The sequence below is a fragment of the Denticeps clupeoides genome, chromosome 8 (assembly GCF_900700375.1).
Source record: "Denticeps clupeoides chromosome 8, fDenClu1.1, whole genome shotgun sequence".
Classification (NCBI taxonomy): Eukaryota; Metazoa; Chordata; class Actinopteri; order Clupeiformes; family Denticipitidae; genus Denticeps; species Denticeps clupeoides.
In genome coordinates this window covers 17,439,746-17,460,202 of record NC_041714.1, presented here as the reverse complement: position 1 = coordinate 17,460,202, position 20,457 = coordinate 17,439,746, and the positions used below count along the sequence as shown (strand labels likewise).

General features: G+C 40.4%; 1 protein-coding gene and 2 non-coding genes across 3 annotated transcripts; 1 reads left to right on the top strand and 2 right to left on the bottom strand.

The window, feature by feature from the left end:
• The first annotated feature begins 1,274 nt into the window (after positions 1-1,274).
• LOC114796064 (uncharacterized) lies at positions 1,275-3,129 on the top strand. Its single transcript, XM_028989936.1, has 4 exons — positions 1,275-1,466; positions 2,133-2,313; positions 2,547-2,715; positions 2,806-3,129. Exons 1-4 carry the CDS (start codon positions 1,356-1,358, stop codon positions 2,927-2,929), a joined length of 585 nt encoding a protein of 194 aa, XP_028845769.1. The 5' UTR covers positions 1,275-1,355; the 3' UTR covers positions 2,930-3,129.
• Positions 3,130-14,518: 11,389 nt separating this feature from the next.
• On the bottom strand, positions 14,519-14,590 carry trnaq-uug (transfer RNA glutamine (anticodon UUG)). The gene has a single exon. It is a non-coding gene; the product is annotated as a tRNA-Gln (tRNA).
• A 1,890-nt stretch (positions 14,591-16,480) lies between these two features.
• Positions 16,481-16,552, bottom strand: trnaq-uug (transfer RNA glutamine (anticodon UUG)). The gene has a single exon. It is a non-coding gene; the product is annotated as a tRNA-Gln (tRNA).
• Between the last annotated feature and the right edge of the window lie 3,905 nt (positions 16,553-20,457).

Sequence of the window (20,457 nt, the reverse complement as noted above, 5' to 3'; positions counted from 1 at the left end):
TGATTAGAGAATTACACCTTTATCACTAAAAGCTATTATTTGAGATTATGGCATTGTTGAGGTGTTCAGAGAGAGAAACAGTTTCACATAAATTTAAATTCTGATCCTAAACATGTTGATCATACTGAACATGAATTTAAAATAAAAACAATTAAGTTTAACAGTGCAATTTCCAATCCCTGATCAGTTATTATCAAATTGTTCACAGTGGGACATGGTTTATGATGTTCAATGTAATACCAGTAATCTAAAATGTCACAAATCTTGGTTATTACTGGTTACAGTTTGATTTGTGGGTTCATCTATTGTGCCAGCCATATCTACATGCCACATTGTAAGTGATACAGTAATTAGTCTATGTTCATTTTATACCTTGTCGGAGTGGATCTGGATTTAGAAATGCCTCGGTTTCTACGGTCCCGGGCTTTTAGGATATGTAGATCCTTTTTATTTAAATTAAATCACATAGATTCTATTCCTCCCTATGCAGTAAAATTCAGATAAAAGAGACTTACGGTCACAGATCCACATCCGAGCAAAGGGATCACGTCGGGATCACCATTTGTAAAAACCACATGAAGACCATGTGGCGTTGGAGAAGAGAATAGAGTGTGTAGAAAAAACTCTTTCTCCCTCCACACAAAGCACTGTATTCAACCACTCCAATTTGATGTTACCTGGCAGAAAGAGGCATGGCACAACAGAGGTTAGAAATGAACAGTTTCTAATTTATTAACACCGGTAAATAATTATTGTAGTTACATGTGAATATTGAATGTAAAAAGGTACCAAGGTTACAGAGAAAGTAAACATGAGAAGAAAGAGTAAAGAGGGAGAAGAGAAAGAGAAGGGAAAGAGAGGGAAACCCCCCTGAGCAAGATAGCTCAGAGGTCCCTTTTCCACAGGTGCGCAGACTTTTATACCCCTGGCCTACAGGAAGTTGTCACTGGCCTACAGGAAGTTGTCACTGACCAATCAGAACCTGTTGTTTCTGATGTCACGCCCCCGGTGCCTCCCATTTGGTGAAGACAAAGAGGGTGGGCGGTCCTGACGGCTGATACTTCGCACGTTGATGTCGGACAAAGGCATGTAAAAACCGGGGTGTCGAATCTTCACCCTCAACCATCGACACAGGAATGTTACACTTCCCCCTGCAGACATCTGTTATGCAATGCAAAAACAGGCTCCTGCGATGTCCATTCTTACATACTTTTACAGACTCAAGCACTTCAACACCAAACTTGGTGTGTTCCTCTCCAGTGGTTGCCCGTTCCTCTCCCTCTCCAGCCTCAGCTTCATCCTCACCACAGTCATCCACCACTACTTCATCACCTTCCGGAAGCTGTACCCCATTTATGCCAAACTGGTCTGACAGTTTTGAGATACCATGGCAGAAGCTCCCTGAGGAGTTAGTACAGAACTTGGAAAGACAGAAGAGGCCAAGTGCACGACAACGACGAGAAATGGTAAGGATTGTGGTGTCGGAAATGATGAAGATTTGTAAAAATCCAACCAAACACAACACTACAGAGATAGCAAAAAGGATGGTGGCCAAGTATCCAAAGTCTCTTCAAGATGTGATTGATGGTGATGTTATTGGACTTGGATATCATTCCTTGGTAAAACAACTTCAGTCAAGAGTTGAAAATGTGAAACGACCTGACACACCAAGGATAAGAAAACGCAAGGCAGCATCAGATGACAACGGTACAGACGAAATACCTGCTGAACAAAAAGCAAGTGTTCAAGACACATATGGCTGTGTTAGCTGGGAGCCAAAACATTTGCCACTTTCAGAGACTGTGGAGAGTCAGGTTGAAAAAAAAGAAGAAATGAGGAAGTTGTTCAAAGAGATTAACTACAATATAGATGTTGTGAAAGAACTAGTCAAGTGCACCTATTTCACACAGCGTAAAGACATCAACAAAGGTGCAAGCATCCAGAAACCATGCCAGGAATGGCCCTTTTTGTTCACAGAAGTTGGTATGACAGCCCACTTCCAGGAACTGACTGGTGTGAATCCTATGGAGACCTTCCTTACCAATGTAGACAAAAAGGGGGCACGTCTGTTAAACTTCCTCAAATGTGTTGATGCACAAAAACACAAACAAGTCCTGAATGCTCTTCTCAAGCTTCAGACTGAAAGAGGCCGGTCCAGCGGTTGCTCAGAAGAACTTGTCGAGATGGTGCTTCTTTTACTGGCTCACTTTGGTGAGAAGGAGGAGCGTCTGTTTCATTGCATCGAGATGACAAGCCTTCCAGGGGAAGTTCAGATGGAGAATGTGCCACCAACACCCTGCATTATTGTTTGTGGTAAGTAAACAGAGCTAAACCCTCATGCTTTTTTTCTCTTCTTGTTTAACGGCCACCCTCTTGTATTCCTGGCTTGTTTAGTTTGATGTCCCACACTTACCTTAGAAGTTCAACCAATAGGGTGACTAATCCTACGATGTATGTAGGATCCTACGATGCATGTATTTGTATATATGGTTGATATTGAAGTACTTGGTATGAAAATTTAATTATTATTTGTTGTTTATTCTCAGGGTCCTCCTGCTTCGCTGCTAAGACATTCATGTTAAGCATTGACCAAAAGGTTGTCAACGGCTGCATCACAACCTTCACCTCTGCAATTTGTCTTATGTTTGGCAGTTACTACTGCTTCAACATACACTACCCAGTGGAACTGCGATCAACACTGGAGTTCCTCCAAAGGTAAATTTCTTTTTATCATATTTACAAAACATAGCCTTTTATATGCTGCCTCAGTTTGTTATATTCTTCTCTTCTCTTTTTTTCATCAAGATGTTTCTTTTCCATAAATCCTGAGAGAGGCACAAAGGTTGAGTGCAAGAAGAAAAAACTGTGGTCAGTCAACCCCAGAGTTCTCACTCTCATCTCAGACATTGCAGACCATGAGTGGACCTAGACATACCCACAATGTTTGGCTATGATGTGAAAAGGTATGCTGTGTTTTACATACACTGCAGATGTTTTGTTAAAATTCAGAGTTAAATTTCTGTAAGTCAGTGTAACAGTGACAAGTTTTACTAGAGTTTCAGCTTTATTGCACGGTTTTGTTCCTGAAAGAAATAGGTAATACCTAGTTCCGGTTTTACCTATTGATTGTTCCGGTTTCCCTATGGATTTAGAGGTATTGTTTCTTGAGTTTTATTATGTAAGACTTCAAACTTTTGCTCCTCTTTAGTGCTTGTTGTATTTAAATGATGTGAATGATTCGCTGTATTTATATTGCTTATATTTTGAAGCTAGAATCAACCAAAAATTCAGTTTTAAAGTTCTCAAAACAAGTTTATTTTGTTGTCTGAGGCAGTTTTGAAGAAATACATATTCAGCTTTAATGCACTTGTTAAGCTTGTTTGAGGAATTTCTTAGATTCAGATTTCTTTTCAGTTATAGAGGAAGTGTTTCTCTTTCTCCCCTTTAGGGGTGATTGCATTTGGATAATGTGGAAAAGCAGCACAAAACACACTTAAATTTCTCTAAGTGATTGTAAAGTGGTTTTGGCAAATAATTTGGTACTTACTGCCCTGGATTTGTACAAATTTGAAGAAAACTTCATAGAATTTCTTTGGTGATTCTTTTCTCCTTGAGTATTTGTAAAATGTATTTTTTGTAAAAAGTAAAAATTGTAATATTTGATGTTTACAACCTCACAAATATTAAATAAAGCACTTTGTTATAAAAGACTAAGCTGGATATTTTTATGGCATTTGAAAATTTCAGTTAATGCTTTGTGTGTTAAGATTGAAGAATAGAATGAATGACTAAAAACACTAGTCTGGGAAAGGTTCTGTATCACCTGATAACAGCACCAAAAATGTTAAGTTGACTGAATATTTTATGTATATTTAAAAATGTTTTAATGCCTGGAATTAAGTTCATAATACATACTATTAATTGAACAGTAAAAGGCCATCATATTTCATGGTGTAAACCCTTTTTTCCATTTTAATTTGATATTACAGCATTTTATTATATTATAATTGGGTAAAACAGTGTCTCTGTAAACAATAAAAAAAAAAAACTTTTATTGTAACAGTAAAGTATTAAATTTAACAACTTTTAACTGTAAAATCAGCAATACTAACATCCTTTTACTGTTACCAGTAGAAAATGTTTTACCTTATTATTTACAGGGAGGTTTTGCCATATTTAATTTAGCTATTAAAAGTTAAAACTGCAAAACATTTATTTTTGCAGTAACTTCTGGGAAATTTAACAGAATAAACATGTATTTTTCAATTTAGACAGTCAATTGTGCAGTAATAAAATGTCATGTTTTGTGGCATCAACTTTCTTTTATACAGGATTTTCATGTTCATGTTATGGCAAAGTAATGCTTTTTTTAAAAGTTACAACTTTTATTTTTACAGTATAATATTGATTAAAACACTATTTTAAACAGTAAAATTAACAGTAACGATACTTTTCTACCGTAAAAGAAAAAAATGTTTCACTGTCATTTTTACGGTGAAATTCTGGCAACCACAGCTGCCAGTTTTTTACCGTAAAAACAACATTTTTTTTTACAGTGTGTAGAAACAGCACTTGAAGCCATGGAATGCTTCTGCAAATGTGAGGAAGCAGCAATTGCTGAGCAAGAAACCATTAATAATTCAGGACTTTTTGGAGCAGTTGAGGTGGGATGCAACTTGTTAAAGCAAATTTTTTCATTGCTTATATTTTCAAATAATGTCTCTAGACCTTTAGAATTCCAGAAATATCTGCTCACTGACTACATTCCTGAGTCTGTCAAGAAACCATGATGTGTAAAAAAGTTATTGTATAAATTAATAAATTGTTAAATGCTACTTAAATACTTTGATAATTCTGGACCACAGAATTCATTCCAAGGTATTTGTAAACCATAAATAATAATAAATATATTTTTACTTTTTGATCGTATATCTGTGAGCAAAAACATCCACAGGGGTGCAAAATCTCTGATGTAGGATGTTCAGCTGACACCCTTGGTAATATATTTATGACTACTTAGACGTTTTTTATTTACTTATTTTTTCACCATATGGTATATCTCTTTGTGTACAGCAACTATCAGGCAGCTGGTTGTGACAATTCTTGAGCCGGGCCTTGATAAGGCCAGATTTGATAACCCCACAGGGAAGAAAGTTACACATAAAAGAAAGCATTTTATAAAACCAGCAGGAAAGAAGACGAGAATGGATTTTGAGCAAGTGGAAAAGCCACAAGGTATGTCTTACATAGGTTTTAATGTGTTTTGTTATTTTAATAAATATTGATTTTAACAGCGTATGTTTTGTTGTAAACAGTTATTAGAAAACCGGTTAAGGGGGATCTTAACTTTGTTGTGAATTGGTCAAGCAGCAATTACAAAGCGTGGGACGCGGCAGATTTCAGCGATACCAACGAATCCACACAGACAGCTAAAGTAGTTTAAACTACAGATATACACCGCGTTCTGAATGCTGTGCAAATCATAAGCAGGTGTTAGATTATCTCGTTACAGTGTACGCGTCACAAGAGAAGGTGATTAAGGCTGTACAGATCTTAGCTAAGGCTCTAGATCATATATCAGACCTGAAGCGCGCTGATTGGACATCGTTAGCAAAAGTATTGTTACGTCTAAATCATATTTCGCGTATATAAGGGGGGTTTTAAACTTATAGTTGTGTCATCCATAATGGAGTCGTCTAAGCGTCAATGTATGGGTAAGGATGTGATATCAAGCTTTAATAAAACACTACACAGTCTGTTAAACAGCGAGGCATGGGGGGATATTGATATGTTTTATAATGTTTTACAACACATTCAAAATGGTGGTGGTGCTGAATCCAGATTGCAATATGACCCTGCGACCTTAGAAGAGTTGCCTTTAAGGGGTGGCATCATAGATGGTTACCAAGTTGCACCTAGACCACATTTCAATGGGGTTGTACTAAACCGTGATATTAATTTCAGAACTGTGTTGAGCAACGACATGACGTCATATATTTCACACATCCATGATATTTTCAAAGACATTGTCAAATTCTCTCACACACTGGCCGGTCAGAGCGGTGTTGATGTCACATTGAGTGGTGATTCCCTTCTTTCAGATGTTAACGCTGTGCTGACCCCAGCAAATAATCATTCCTATGAGCATCTAATGGATGAGATTGAAAAAGTCCTACAGAGCAATCATTGTATGACGCATGACGATACGCTTCACGTGACTGTGTCAGTAGCTAGAGGTCGTGATGGGGGTGTGCGACGTAAATTGTGTGATCTGGCTCATAATCAGATAATAAGCAAGAACAGAATGAATCTGTTCAGCTCCGTTAATGTTGCAAACCATTTATCCTTCGCGATATGTCTGGAAACCATCAAAGTATTTAGAAAGATTGACCGCTACATTTCAGACGCGATGTGGTCTACCTATTCACCATAGTGGGCTTTAACGATGTTCCAAAATTTATAGGAGTGCCATATGTCTGCAAATTCTGCTATGACAGTTACACTTCATTCCAAGATCATAGTTGCAAATATAGGTGCAATGTTTGTAACGATCCTGGCAGCCCTTTGAGGTATGGTATTTCAAGATATTGCTCTGCAAGATTCTGCATTCCCATCCTATGAAGAGCGATCCTAGTGTGGTAGCATCAAATTTTAATCTTACAAAAATTTGTAAAAATTGTAACAGACATTAGTGTCAAAGAACCCAAGCCACATAAGTGCCTAATATCACGCTGTGTTCATTGTCATGAAGAACTGATTCCGGACTCTAAGCACGAATGTTTCATACAACCTATTAGACTGAAGGAGGCAGACAACCGATAATTTTTTTTTATTTTAAAACATGTTTTGAGAATGGCAAACATCATGCAAATTTTGTTTGCGCAATTACATTTACAGGGGAGGAGTTCACGGCCGAAGGCGAAGGCTGTGTGCGAGAATTTGTGAAATGGCTTCGACGACCAAGATTTAAAGAGTTCACATTTTTAGCACACAACGCCGCGGGTTTGACAATTTCATACTATTATTATTCCAAAAACGGGGTCACTCTCCGATTAACGATGCCGCTTGAATTTCATGTACGATGCATGTTTTAAACAGAGATTCATTGATAGCTACTCATTCATACCCATGCGATTGTCAAAAACAACAGCTGCATTAAATATCACCACCACAGAAAAGGGTTATTTCCCACATAAGTTTAACACAAGCAAGAATAACCACTACATAGAGCCGTATCCACATATGTAATTTTATGTATACGACACTATGTCTGATACTTGCAAGCGTGAATTCGACGACTGGTACAATAAAGCTGCATGTGGTGTTTTTGACTTTCAGAAAGAACTCCGCTTCTGCGGTCAAAACGACGTTGTGTTGTTAGGAGAGGCTTGTCTGAAATTCCGTGATGAGTTTATAGAATGCACATGGCTAGACCCTTTTAGTCAGACCACGTTGGCATTGTGTTGCACGGCTGTATGGTTGTTTAGACTTTATAGAAACCTGCCGCTTCTAAAACTCTTACTTAGGGCTAAACCGACGCAGAGACGTCTCATTTTACAAGAATCTTTGAATGAGTTCTAACCTTGTGCGAAGTGGCTTTGAACGTACTCAGCGGTACAATACCATTGACAAAGTCACAATATAAAAGCTTAGGAACTTCTACACTATAGAGAACATCCTGACAGGAAACATCACATCCTGGTTTGGGAACAGCACCATGCAGGACAAGCAAGCCCTGCAGAGGGTGGTTCTATCAGCTGAACGCATCTGTACCAAGCTCCCTTACTTTCAATCGATCTATAGCAAGCAGTGCTGAACCAGGGACAGGAAGATAGTGAAGGGCCTCAGCCACCCCGATTGTAGCAACCGTGCCTTCAGGTGCTGCTCGGTGGGCCTATGTTAGCCCATAAACCACTACGCTGTATTGGGATCAAACAATATCTTTTATTACAGTCAGGTTTAATATACAATTTAAAAATGTTTATAACACATAATTGAAAAGGGAGGTGTACACTTTCGTCGTTAAAATGTATAAAAGCCAAAAGTTTAAGATAAAAAGTAAACACACAAAATCGCACAATCAAAATAAAAATCATTCCATGTAAAGGTTAGTTGGTTCCACAAAAACACATGCAATTAATAGTCCACTCCAGCAATAACCAAACCTTCCATATCCATTCCTGTTACTGCTTACTGGTGCTTCGGCCAAGTACTTAAAAGGGCTAAACTAATATCCTATAACATCAAAAGAAATACCCGATAAAATGATCTAAAACAAAAAACTTAAAAGGATTAACAGACAAAATCTAAAACTTTCTAAAAATAATAATACATAAAACAACGGCTGACAACCCAGCAGCTTTACCGCAATCCCACAATCTGTACCCAGCACAATATGCAACACTTTGCTCCGCTGCAGTGTTTTTGCTCCCCAACGTCTCTACTCAAGGACCCAGGCAGCGGCCTTCTTCGCCGCCACCGCCGCTGAAGACCAACAGAGAGAGAATGAGGAGGAGCTTCTTCCAGCAGGCTATACGAACTCTCAACCACAACACTACATAAGACAGAACACTAATATTTTCCAGCACTTTCAAACAACTTCTGGACTCTATCCCTTAGTAATTTGCACAGCTTCACTTTACACATTTGAACATTCTATGTTTAAAAAGATACATTTTTAATTATTGTTTATATTTGCATATTTGTAACACTTGAACACTTGTAATAACTTGCAATATTGAGGTCAATAGCAGTTGCACAAGCATTTTGCTGCATATCATACCGTGTATGACTGTGTACATGACAAATAAAATTAGTTCAACTAATTTGTTCGACATGTTCATTGTAGAGAAAAGTTTTACTTTTCACCTGTAGAGAAACCTGTAAAGTATTTAAGCTTTAGTTTTAGATAGTATAGTTTGTTTAGTATCTATATACATATATATTTTATGATTGCACTATGGGGGGGGGTCCGTGTGAAACATTATTTCAATGCACGTTATACTGTGTATACTGTTGTACTGACACTAAAAACAATCTTGAATCTTGATTCTTGTTCTAATTGTAGGCTAGCTAGAGATGTCTGACTGATCCCAGAAAGCAATGAATTACAGAAGTCAAGGGGGGTGTAATGAAAGCGTGAATCACTGTTTCCAGATTTCGTTTGGAAACGACTGGATTGAGTTTGGTCAGACGCTTCAGCTGAAAAAAGCATGATTTTACAATATTGTTAACCTGTGCATCCATTTTCAGGGTTGAGTCCATTTTAACACCTGGGTTTGTATTCAATGATTTTTCACAAGGGGCTAGGGTGTCACGTCCATGCGGGCATGACGCGGCGGGTGAACGGAGAGGAGGACGAAGAGTGACGAGAAGACGTGGAATGAAGGACGCTTTCACCTGACATCACGGAACAGGGGTTTAATGGTGAATCACAGGACAGGGGAGACATCCAAGACGTAGACACTGGTGAACACGGAACATAACTTTAAAGACCTGACAGCGGACAGAAACGAACAGGGCAGCTTTATACAATTAACACAGGTGAAAACGATTAGGGAATGTTACACATGACAACAATGAAACTCCGTTCCGGATCCCGGACCGGAGTAACCCCCATTTCGGACCGGATCCTGACATAGGGAAGCGGGGTCAATATGGGAGTAACCACTATCAAAGAGCATACATTCAGTCTTACTTTCATTTAGGTCCAGGAAATTTAAGGTCATTTACCACTTGACATGTCAGAAAGTCGAGGAGAGGTTGGATAAAGCACCGCTTGTTACACTTAATGGGAAAGTATACTTGTCAGTCATCTGCATTGAAATGAAAAGCAACATTGTGTTTTCAGAAAATAGCTCAAACAGGAAATAAGTACAATGAGAATAAAAGAGGACCCAGAATGGAGCCCTGTGGTACCCCTCACATAAGCAAGAATAACATGATCAAAAGCTGCTCCCCAGAGTCATTAGCTAAGAAAATGTAATTGAAAACTCTTAACAGAGCCGATTCTGTACTGTGATGGGATTTAAACTCAGACTGAAAAACTTCCAGTATTGCATTTATGTTCAAAAAGGGCTGTAGCTGGACATGAACAACCTTTTCAAGAAGTTTAGAAATAATAAAATCGGCCTAAATCTTGAAAATGCAGTGGTGTTGTTTTTTAACAGGGTTGAACAAGAGCATGCTTAAAACTTTTGGGCACCACACCAAATTGGTCAAACACTGCAATATGCGGTGGTGCAATTGATTGGTGCCCAAGAGGTGGCATGATCTAAGCCCTAATGTGTGACCTTAGTACACCCTGTGTACATCTCTCCATTTGACACATACCCTCTGCTTATTGGAAAAGACCTGCTAGACCGCTTTGAGCCCCTATTGGACTTCAAACAGCTAAAAATTTGGGCTCAAGTGCGAGACCCTCTGCCTCCTCAGTCACCAAGATCACGCCAGACAGACTGCCAGGTCACAAAGGCCACAGAAGGTCTAGCCAACAACTGCGGGAACACATCGACCCAAGAGCAAGGATCCAGGTCATCACTATGCACTTTCCAGCTAGCTAAAGCAGCTGCACTACACTGCGAGTTATGGTATCCACCTGCCCACCCACCCACTCTTAATGTGGCTGCCATAACCCGCAGCAAACAGACTCAGCCCACTTCAATGACCACCTCACATCCGCTTACGCTGGCTCCTCAAATCACCACTATGGCAATTGCTGACATGCAGGCCTCTGACCCAGCTATACACACTATCCCTCACCACCTCTCTGACCCCTCCAACCGCCCTATCACAGCTGCACAAATGGCCAATACGCCAACCACTTCACTTAACTTAACCCTCAAAGCACTACTCAACGTGAAACCTATGCTGTGTGTGACGCACAATATTCTTGGTTACTGCCCTGATGACGTCACTGCGCCAAGGCTTGTGGTGCCACAGTGCCTAAGGGGGGTTATGCTAATATATGCTCACGACACACCAAGTGCGAGACACCACGGCACAAGTACCACGTATGAGACACTAAAACAAGTGGCATACTGGCCCAGCATGCAGCAAGATTTGGCAGAGTATGTGAAAGAATTCTTTCCTTGTTACCAATTCCAACCTAGACTTACCATCACTAACGACAGTAACCCACAATTATACCTGCCGTTGTACCACCTTCCAATTGACAAATACCAGTCTGAGGTGGAAATTCCATCCTTCTTCAAGGATCACAGTCTCACCCTGGAGCCTGAATTGGAACAGAGCATTGAGGAAGGGGGGTCCCAGATAATTGATATCACCCCAATTGACACAGCCCTCCAAGCATTGTCTCGGCAACCTGCCCAGACCAACTTTCCTGTTGCCCGATCCTGGACTGCGGCCGACACAGCTCTTTGCCTCGCCACAGTGATCGGTTACACCCTAACTCTTGGCCCAGGATCCATCTGTCATCCCACCTTCATGATCCAATGTGTCTGATAAGGTTTCTAGTTGAACACTTTTCAGCCACAAGGGGGGATTTGTAGCGTCTGCGTAGGATCACAGATGGTCGATCTTCAAAGAACCTTTTAACCTTTGACATTTACATATAAATTACAAACCTGAACCCTGATTGTCCCGTCTTCCCCCACTGTCACAAACATGATGCTAAACAGACTGGGTCTGCAAACTGCTCATCGGGGCTCCAAGCTTCAAAGCATTCCAGAGACCTCCTGTCGGGCTCCACCCTTGCAATACACACTCACGCACACACTTAAACACATTCTCTGTATCTTGTGCTAGGAATATGTGATTATAAGTGATCCCGTATATGCATGCGTTGTGTGTACGTTCCCTTGTATGAATTATACTAGTTACAACTTTCTATTTTGCATTAGGTAAACTCTAATTACCTATACTTGTGTATCTCTAGTGTATTTCCACTTTCCTACCTCCTAAAGGTCCCTTTCTTGGTATCAGAAGGAACATCTCTTTACTACTGGAACAGTGATGCATACCATGTGATCACAAAATACATCATACAATTTCTATAAGGTAGAAATTGTAACTGCAACGAACTACAGTTTCTCTCTGGGCCAGCCATAAAAATTCCAATCAGTCGTAAACCCAGACAAAGGAAACTTCTCCCGCCAAAATTTCACACTTGTGATTGGCCATTCAGGCCACATGATGGGCGTGCCAGAAAAGCATCAAAAAGAGCTTCACACAGGCACGCATCGCTCAGAAACTTTTTCTTTCTCCTGAGACACTTTTTTTCAACACTTTGTTAAGCTCACCTCTTGGGCTTACTCTTTGGCAAGTTTACCTTCAAGGAAGACCTCCAGCTCAAGACCTAAAGGTTGAGGATCGTGACCCTACCGCATCAGGACTCTTTTGCATGAAACAAGGACCAATGCAAGTAACTATTTAGATGCACGTGTAAACCCCTTTTAAGGTGAACTTTGATTCTCTGACGATTCTCATTAGGCTGTGGTTAATTGATGTGTAATACTGCCATTCTCTTTTCATCACTTTCCTTTACCCTGTATGTATATGTTTGTCTAATTGTTGTATGTTAGCTATAGCCGTGTTTATTAAATTCTTTAAATTCACAATCGTTTGTTTCTGTGTGCTGCGCACATCTGGAGTCACTGAACGTTTGACCCTTTAAGCTACATGCTAAATTACTGCTAGCACGCAGAGTGGGAAAACTACCTTTCCGGGCAAAAGGGGGGATAATCGTTCCCAGAATTGATAAATAATTATATCTGCTCCGTGGACGGACAGATCAAGTAATTGTAACATTAATTCTGCTACAGTTTATCCCAAAATCTAATCTAAATGTTTATTATTAATTATAACCAGTTATAATTAATTATAGATATTTCCTTTTGAGCTAATTCGTTACAAATATAATTAATTATTTTGAGAGTTAAATACACAGAGACGTATTGTCTGTAGTGTTCAGTGGCTAGATTGCAATAAACATTTGTTGGTGCAGGGTTTCTCCAGATGTCTCCGGTTTCCTCCCGCCATCCAAGGCCATGTACATTAGGTGGACTGGAGTGTGTGGTTTGTGAATGATGTGTGTGTGTTTGCACCCTTGCAGAGTCCCCTCCTGTGTGTACTGTAATAACTTGTTTTTGTAAATGCACTATATTTTTCCCCGCACTATATTTGTCTTCAAAAATGTAATGCGTGTGTGGCAGAAGTAGCATCTGTGCAAGGAAAAAGTGGTGAATGTGCGAGATAATATTACAATGAGGACCGTGCAGAGAGCGTTGCCATTTGCCGGCTTGCCCAACTGGTCCTGACCATGGGACTATGGCTCTGGACATCCAGACAGCACAGCTTTACTTTACTTTACTTTACTTTATTTGGCAGACGCTTTTATCCAAAGCGACTTACAATGGGAAGACACCAGCAATTCTCGTTCGATTTCTATAGAATATCAAGTATACAAACTAAGAGCCCTGATAAGGCTTAGACTTGTCATTGAAGAACATGCTCGGAGAGTGTTGGGTGCTAGACTAAGAAAAAATTATAATGTATTTATACATTTTGTATTTGTTTGTTAAATGTGTATGCATGTGTATGTGTTAAATTTGTCTGTAATATTTTTGGAATAAGAGGGTTTTCACCTTCTTCTTAAAAGTGGTGATAGTCTCGGCTAGTCGTGTGGAGGAGGGTAGGTTGTTCCACCAGCCAGGGACAACAACGGAGAACAGACATGATTGGAATCGGAGACCCCATGAAGAAGGAATTTTTAGTCTCCTTTCGTTTGCCACAGCGACAGCAGATTCTGCCATCCTGAGAAAATGGCAGGGAGCACTCGAGAGGAAGCACTGAGTCAACCCATTAAGATAAAATAAAATAATGTTAGTAGAACGTAGTAGCAGCAAAAATCAATAAAATAAAAAAATATACGAACAGCATAATCTAAAAAATACACTTTTCAATCTGAACATTATTTAGTTATAGAGTAAATACACAGTACATCTAGTAGTCTTCAGATGGAAGAGGGAACAATGAAGGAGGTATATTAATGCCCCTACAGCACTACCACAATATCAGACTACTAGGCTAGTATGGATGGAATGGCCTGGGCAGATGAATCAAATCTGCTGAAGCGCCTTCATTCATTTGTATAGTACAGGTTGCCTTAATTTTTGTATGATTTAAAAAGTTGTGCAAAGACCAGCAACTCCAGTAGTCAAACATATGAGCTCCTCATGAATCAATGCACAGAAAATTTATACAGCTAGCTGAAGAGCTCGCTCTCCAGATGCTGTGATACACTACTTCAGAATGACCCTCTGCAGAGTCAACTCACATAAAGCAGCAGGACCAGACAACATTCTACGGGTGCTACGGGACTGTGCTTACCAGCTTGCAGACATCTTCACAGATATCTTCAATACATTGCTGAGTTCCGGCCCATAGCACTCACACCCATCATTATGAAGTGCTTTGAGAGGCTGGTTATGAGGCACATTAAATTAAGCACAGTAATCCTTTTTTACTTAAGCTTCAAACAATAAGATTAAACCTAAGGTTCCACTGAGATTCGAACTCAGATCGCTGGGGTCAAAGCCCAGAGTGATAACCATTACACCACGGAACCTGGATGTAATCTAGCTTTTCAGCAAAGAATTTACAATTGTAAATAATTAAGAAGGCGTTAAAGAAATGTTAGCACCGTCCAGTCGGGAGAGGCTGATGAGGCTTGAGCCAACCGCAAAACATTCCTGGTTCCCCAGCTTTTTAAAGCGAAGAAGCGGGAGATTTATTCAGCAGGTTCTGATCTGCCGCGTGCAGGGTATTTTTTTGTGTGTCATTGGAAGACATTTATTTGACTTGATTGTTCAACTTTATTGTCATTTCAGTTAATTACATGCTAGACAGTACATAGTGAAACAAAACGTTTCTCCGGAACCTGTTGCTACTTGTAACATTTAAACAATTAAATAAAGTTACATACTGACATGGAGTGCATGAGTAACACAAACAAACAAGCGTGTGTTGTAAATGTCCATTATGAAGGGAAGAGAGACCACCATTAGCTCACAGTGAAGACGCGGTGGCATCCGCAGCGACACACAAGGCAAAAATAAAAGCACATTTTTGTGAGCTAATGTTATTCATGTCAAGTAACAGTCTAACAATATTAAACATGTAAAGACCCGATAGCTACAAGACGTCAGTGCCTGCAAAATCATTGCAATTTACCATGTTAGCATGCTCATGCTAGCATGTTAACATCAAAAATGTTAACAGGGCATGGCCAAGATGCGTCACGTTAAATTTGGTGATGTTTAGAGCATGTAAAAAATTTCACATGTTAGCATGCTAATGCTAACATGTTAACGTGTCTGTCAAGCAGAGAAAATCCAGTTCATGTGAAGTAAAGAAGTCCTTGAGGATGTAGGTTTCATTCACCAGTGATCTGCCGTTCACCAAGCCAAGCCTGATAGATTTATATATTTTATATTTACAGCATTTATCAGACACCCTTATCCAGAGCGAATTACAACCAATAGTTACAGGGACAGTCCCCCTAGAGCAACTTAGGGTTAAGTGTCTCAGGGACACAATGGTAGTAAGTAGGAATTGAACCTGGGTCTTCTGGTTCATAGGCGAGTTTGTGACTGTGACATGCAGACCCTTTTATTTACCATGGGAATTCATTTTGGTGTCAACACCATCAAATTGAAGGAGTACACGACATCAGTCAACAGCTACATCGGCAAATTCAAGTCCGTCAAGTCCAGCTGATGTTTGCTAGAGAAAAGTTGGAATTCCAGAGAAGAGCGGAAGAGGAAAAGCCTGATTTTCAAGGCCAGGCTGACGCGTCTTTAAGGCAGACACACAAAGTTCCAAAAGTGTATGAAGTTTTTTTTGTGTGGAGTTTTTCCTTGCATACAGAAGGGTTAAGTGCAGGCGGGGTCCACTGCAAAGCCTGTCAAAGCCCATTGAAGCATACTGTATGTAATTATGGGCTATATAGGAAATAAATGTTGTTGTTGTTGTAGATGTTGTTGTAGATGTGTCAAAGCACCTGATCACTGAGAGGAGGGTTGTCACCTTGTCACGTTGTTCTGTGTGTCAAATCGTGTGTAGTCATTCAGCGCATCTGGTAGGGAGGGGTCACTGTCACAGGCAGAGGTTTTAGTTCTGGAGGGATGCCCTGCCACATGCGCCGTGTCTCTCTGCTGTCCTGGACTAGCAGAGTTCTTGCACAATTCTGTGTTGATGGAAATACACAAGCCGCTATTGTGGTTCTTACCCCACAGCGCTGCTTTCATCTCAGCACAAAAAGCAGTAAGCTCGTCAACACTGTAAAATCTAATTAGTTGACCTTACTTGAAAAAAAGTATGCAAATTGTTGCCTCAAAAAATAATCACAGTAATCCTAGTATAAAATAAATGATGAAAAAAAAATACGGTAACATAAAAAATTCTAAAATTTATAATTTTTTTTACTTAAGCTTCAAATAAGATAAGATTAAACCTAAGGTTCCACTGAGATTCGAACTCAGATCGCTGGGGTCAAAGCCCAGAGTGATAACCATTACACCACTGAACCTGGATGTAATCTAGCTTTTCAGCAAATAATTTATTTACAATTGTAAATAATTAAGAAGGTGTTAAAGAAATGTCACGTTAAATTAGATGACGTTTGGAGCATGTTGAAAATTTGCATGTTAGCATGTTAATGATAGCATGCTAACAACAAAAATGCTAACAGGGCGTGGCCAAGATGCGTCATGTCAAATTTGGTGATGTTTACAGCATGTAGAAAATTTAGCGTGTTAGCATGCTAACATGTTAACGTCAAAAATGCTAACATGACGCGTCACATTAAATTTGGTGACTTTTGGAGCATGTTGAAAAATTTGCATGTTAACATTCTGCCAAACCCGTTCCCTTAGTTGTGGTTTTGCTGAATGGTAGGTAAGGACAGTGGGAATCTCGTTCATCCATTCATGAGCGTCACTAATTAGATGACATGGCTAACATGAAAAATGTTAACATGGCTTGGCCAAGATGCATTATGTTAAATTTGATGACATTTTGAAAAAAAATTAGCATGTTAGCTGAAGTTTAATTGGACCGGGTGTTCCTATTAAAATGGCTGACAGACTGACCGTTCTTAATAAAGTGGCCGAAGGACCAGAGCAGTCTAAATAAAGAGGCTGAAAGGCCGAGTGTTCCTAATAAAGTGGCCGAAGGACCGGGCGTTCCTAATATTTACATTTATATCATTTATCAGACGCCCTTATCCAGAGCGACTTAAAATCAGTAGTTACAGGGACAGTCTCCCCCTGGAGCAACTTAGGGTTAAGTGTCTTGCTCAGGGACACAATGGTAGTAAGTCGATTTGAACATAAGTCTTCTGGTTCATAGGCGAAGGGTGTTACCCACTGGGCTACTACCTAATAAGTAATAAAGTGGCCGAAGGACCGGGCGTTCCTAATAAAGTGGCCGAAGGACCAGGTGTTCCTAATAAAGTGGCCAGAGTTCCAGGCGTTCCTAATAAAGTGGCTGAAGGACCGGGCGTTCCTAATAATGTGGGTGAATGACCTGGTGCTCTTAATAATGTGGCTGATTGAACAGGCATCCTAATGAAGTGGCTGGATTAAGATTACATTAAATTACAGTGTTGGCGATGCTGCTGTACCAGTACCTCTTGTAGTCCCCCTTTGTTGGCAATGACACCATAGCAGTACCACTTAAAAGGGGCCCCATTTGAAAAATACTACCAATGCTAAAATTAGCATTCAATGCATTCCAATGGGGAATTGACCCTGTTTGAGCGTTAATAGCTCGGCCACGCCCAGTCCGATCGCTTATAAAAGTAACAGCACACAACACAAAATAATTTACTAATTTTTTATATTTTCGGTATTGACCCGCATTAAGTGCCGAAAAAGTGAAACCGGAATTGATCTCTTCATCTATGGTAACTTAAGCCTGTTGTAAGTCGCTCTGGATAAGGGCGTCTGCCAAATGCCGTAAATGTAAATGTAAATGAAAAAAAAAAAAAAAACTTTTTTTCACCCATTGACACTTTTTTCAAAATTGTGCGTGATCCGTAAGACGGACAGATGCAAGCCATATGTCAAATCGTTGGTCTTGGCAAGATCTACAAGACAACATGAACATCTTTGTATGTCTAACCATCTGGACACAAATTCCTGTAAAACTGAGGAGAATAGACTAAAAACTCTCTCTCTACACACAAAAGGACTGTATTCAAACCACTCCAACTTGGTGTTACCTACATTTACATTTACATTTTACGGCATTTGGCAGACGCCCTTATCCAGAGCGACTTACAACGTGCTTTCAAGTTACCATCGATGAAGTGATCAGTTCCGGTTCAGTAGGACCCTCAACTATGAATACAATCTTTTATTCACTCTTGTTGTAGATTCTGTACGTTAGACAATAGAAACGTTATAAGTTAATCTAAATATTCTCAAAAGAGGAAGGTCTTGGGCTGCCGTTTGAAAATACTCAGTGACTGTGCTGTTCTAGGGGAAGTTCATTCCACCATCTAGGGGTCAAGACAGAGAAGGGTCTACATGAATGTCTTCCTCGTACCTTCAGCGGTGGAGGGACCAGGTGAGCAGCTTTGGAGGGTTGGAGAGTGTGAGGTGCATTGCAAGGTATTGTAAGGGAGCTGAAGTTGGATGGCTTTGTAGGCCAGCGTCAGTATTTTGAATCGGATGCGGGCAGCTATTGGGAGCCAGTGGAGGGAACGTAGCAGTGGGGTGGTGTGGGAGAATTTGGGAAGGTTGAAGATCAGTCGTGCTGCTGCATTTTGTATTAGTTGTAAAGGCCAGGTGGCAGACAGAGGAAGACCTGCTAGAAGGTAAACCAGTAGGGAGTAAACCAGTAGGGAGATTACTAGGGACTCAACAGGTATCTGGGTGGCCTGTGTTGATAGATAAGGGCGGATCCATCTGATATTGAACAGAAGGAATGCACATGAGCGGGAAAGATTGGTGATGGCAGTCGAGAGGGAGAGTTGGTGGTCTATAGTTCCTCCAAGGTTGCGTGCATCTGTAGAAGGAGAGATCTGAGAGTTGTAGATAGTAAGATCCTGATGTGGTGAAGAATCTGCTGGAATGAATATTAGTTCTGTTTTGGTGGGATTGAGTTTTAGGTGATGGGCTGCCATCCAAGATGAAATGTCAGTTGGACATGCAGAGATTTTAGAAGCAACATGTACATCTGAGCAAGGAAAAGAGAAGATGAGTTTTGTGTCACCGGCATAGGAGTGGTAGGATAACCCATCCGAGGGAGTGACCTCACCAAGTGATCTCGTGTAGAGGGAGAAAAGGGGAGGACCAAGTACTGTGCTGTGTTTCACAATGACAATCACTTCACTTTCAAATAATAAAGAGTGTGAACATGAGAGGTGTGAATATCCAGGAATCTGATGCAGTCAAGTAAAAAGCAACCGAATGCCAAAAGTGTAAGTCTTTCCATTACCTGTAATCCATATTCTTGGCCTACATGAACTAGCATCAGACCTACTACTTGTTGTGCCCTGTACTGTATAAGGTTACTGCTGTTCAAATTTCAAATTCTAATTTTATTTGTCACATACACAGTCATACACTGATATGCAGTGAAATGCTTTTGGGACTGCTATTGACCTCAGTATTGGAACTATTCAAGTGAAACCAATATGCAAATATTGCAAACATAACCAAATATTACAAATGTATGTTTTTAAACATAAAATATCTGTAACAGGTAGGGTGAAGGTTTGCAACATTTCTGCAAATTTCTGGGGGAATTGAGTCCAGAAGTGATTGAAAGTGAAAGTGCTGGAGTGTATTGGCATTCTATGTACTTTTGTTGTTGAGAGCTTGTATAGCCTGCGGGAAGAAGCTCCTCCTCATTCTCTCTGTGTTGGACTTCAGGGAGCGGAAGTGCTTCCCTGATCGCAGCAGAGAGAACAGTCGATTGTTGGGGTGGCTGAGGTCCTTCACTATCTGGTCTGGTCCAGCACCACTTGCTGTAGATAGATTGAAGGTCAGGGAGCTTGGTACAGATGATGCGTTCAGCTGATCGAACCACCCTCTGTAGGGCTCGCCTGACCTGCATGGTGCTGTTCCCGAACCAGGTTGGGATGTTTCCCAAGTATGCTCTCTATGGTGCAGGAGTAGAAGTTCCTGAGCACCTTGGAGGGCAGTTTAAAGTCTCTCAGGCCTCTGAGGTGGTAGAGACGCTGCCGGGCCTTTTTCACCACGGTGTTGATGTGACAGGACCATGACAGGTCCTGCGTGATGTGAACACCAAGGTATCGGAAGCTGTCCACTCTCTCCACTGGGCACCTGTTGATGACAGGGGTCTGATAGTTCCTCTCCTGCTTGCTACTAAAGTCCACTATCAACTCTTTTGTTTTACTGACGTTCAGGTGGAGATTATTCCTCTGGCACCAATTCTCCAGATTTCCAACCTCCTCCAGGTAGG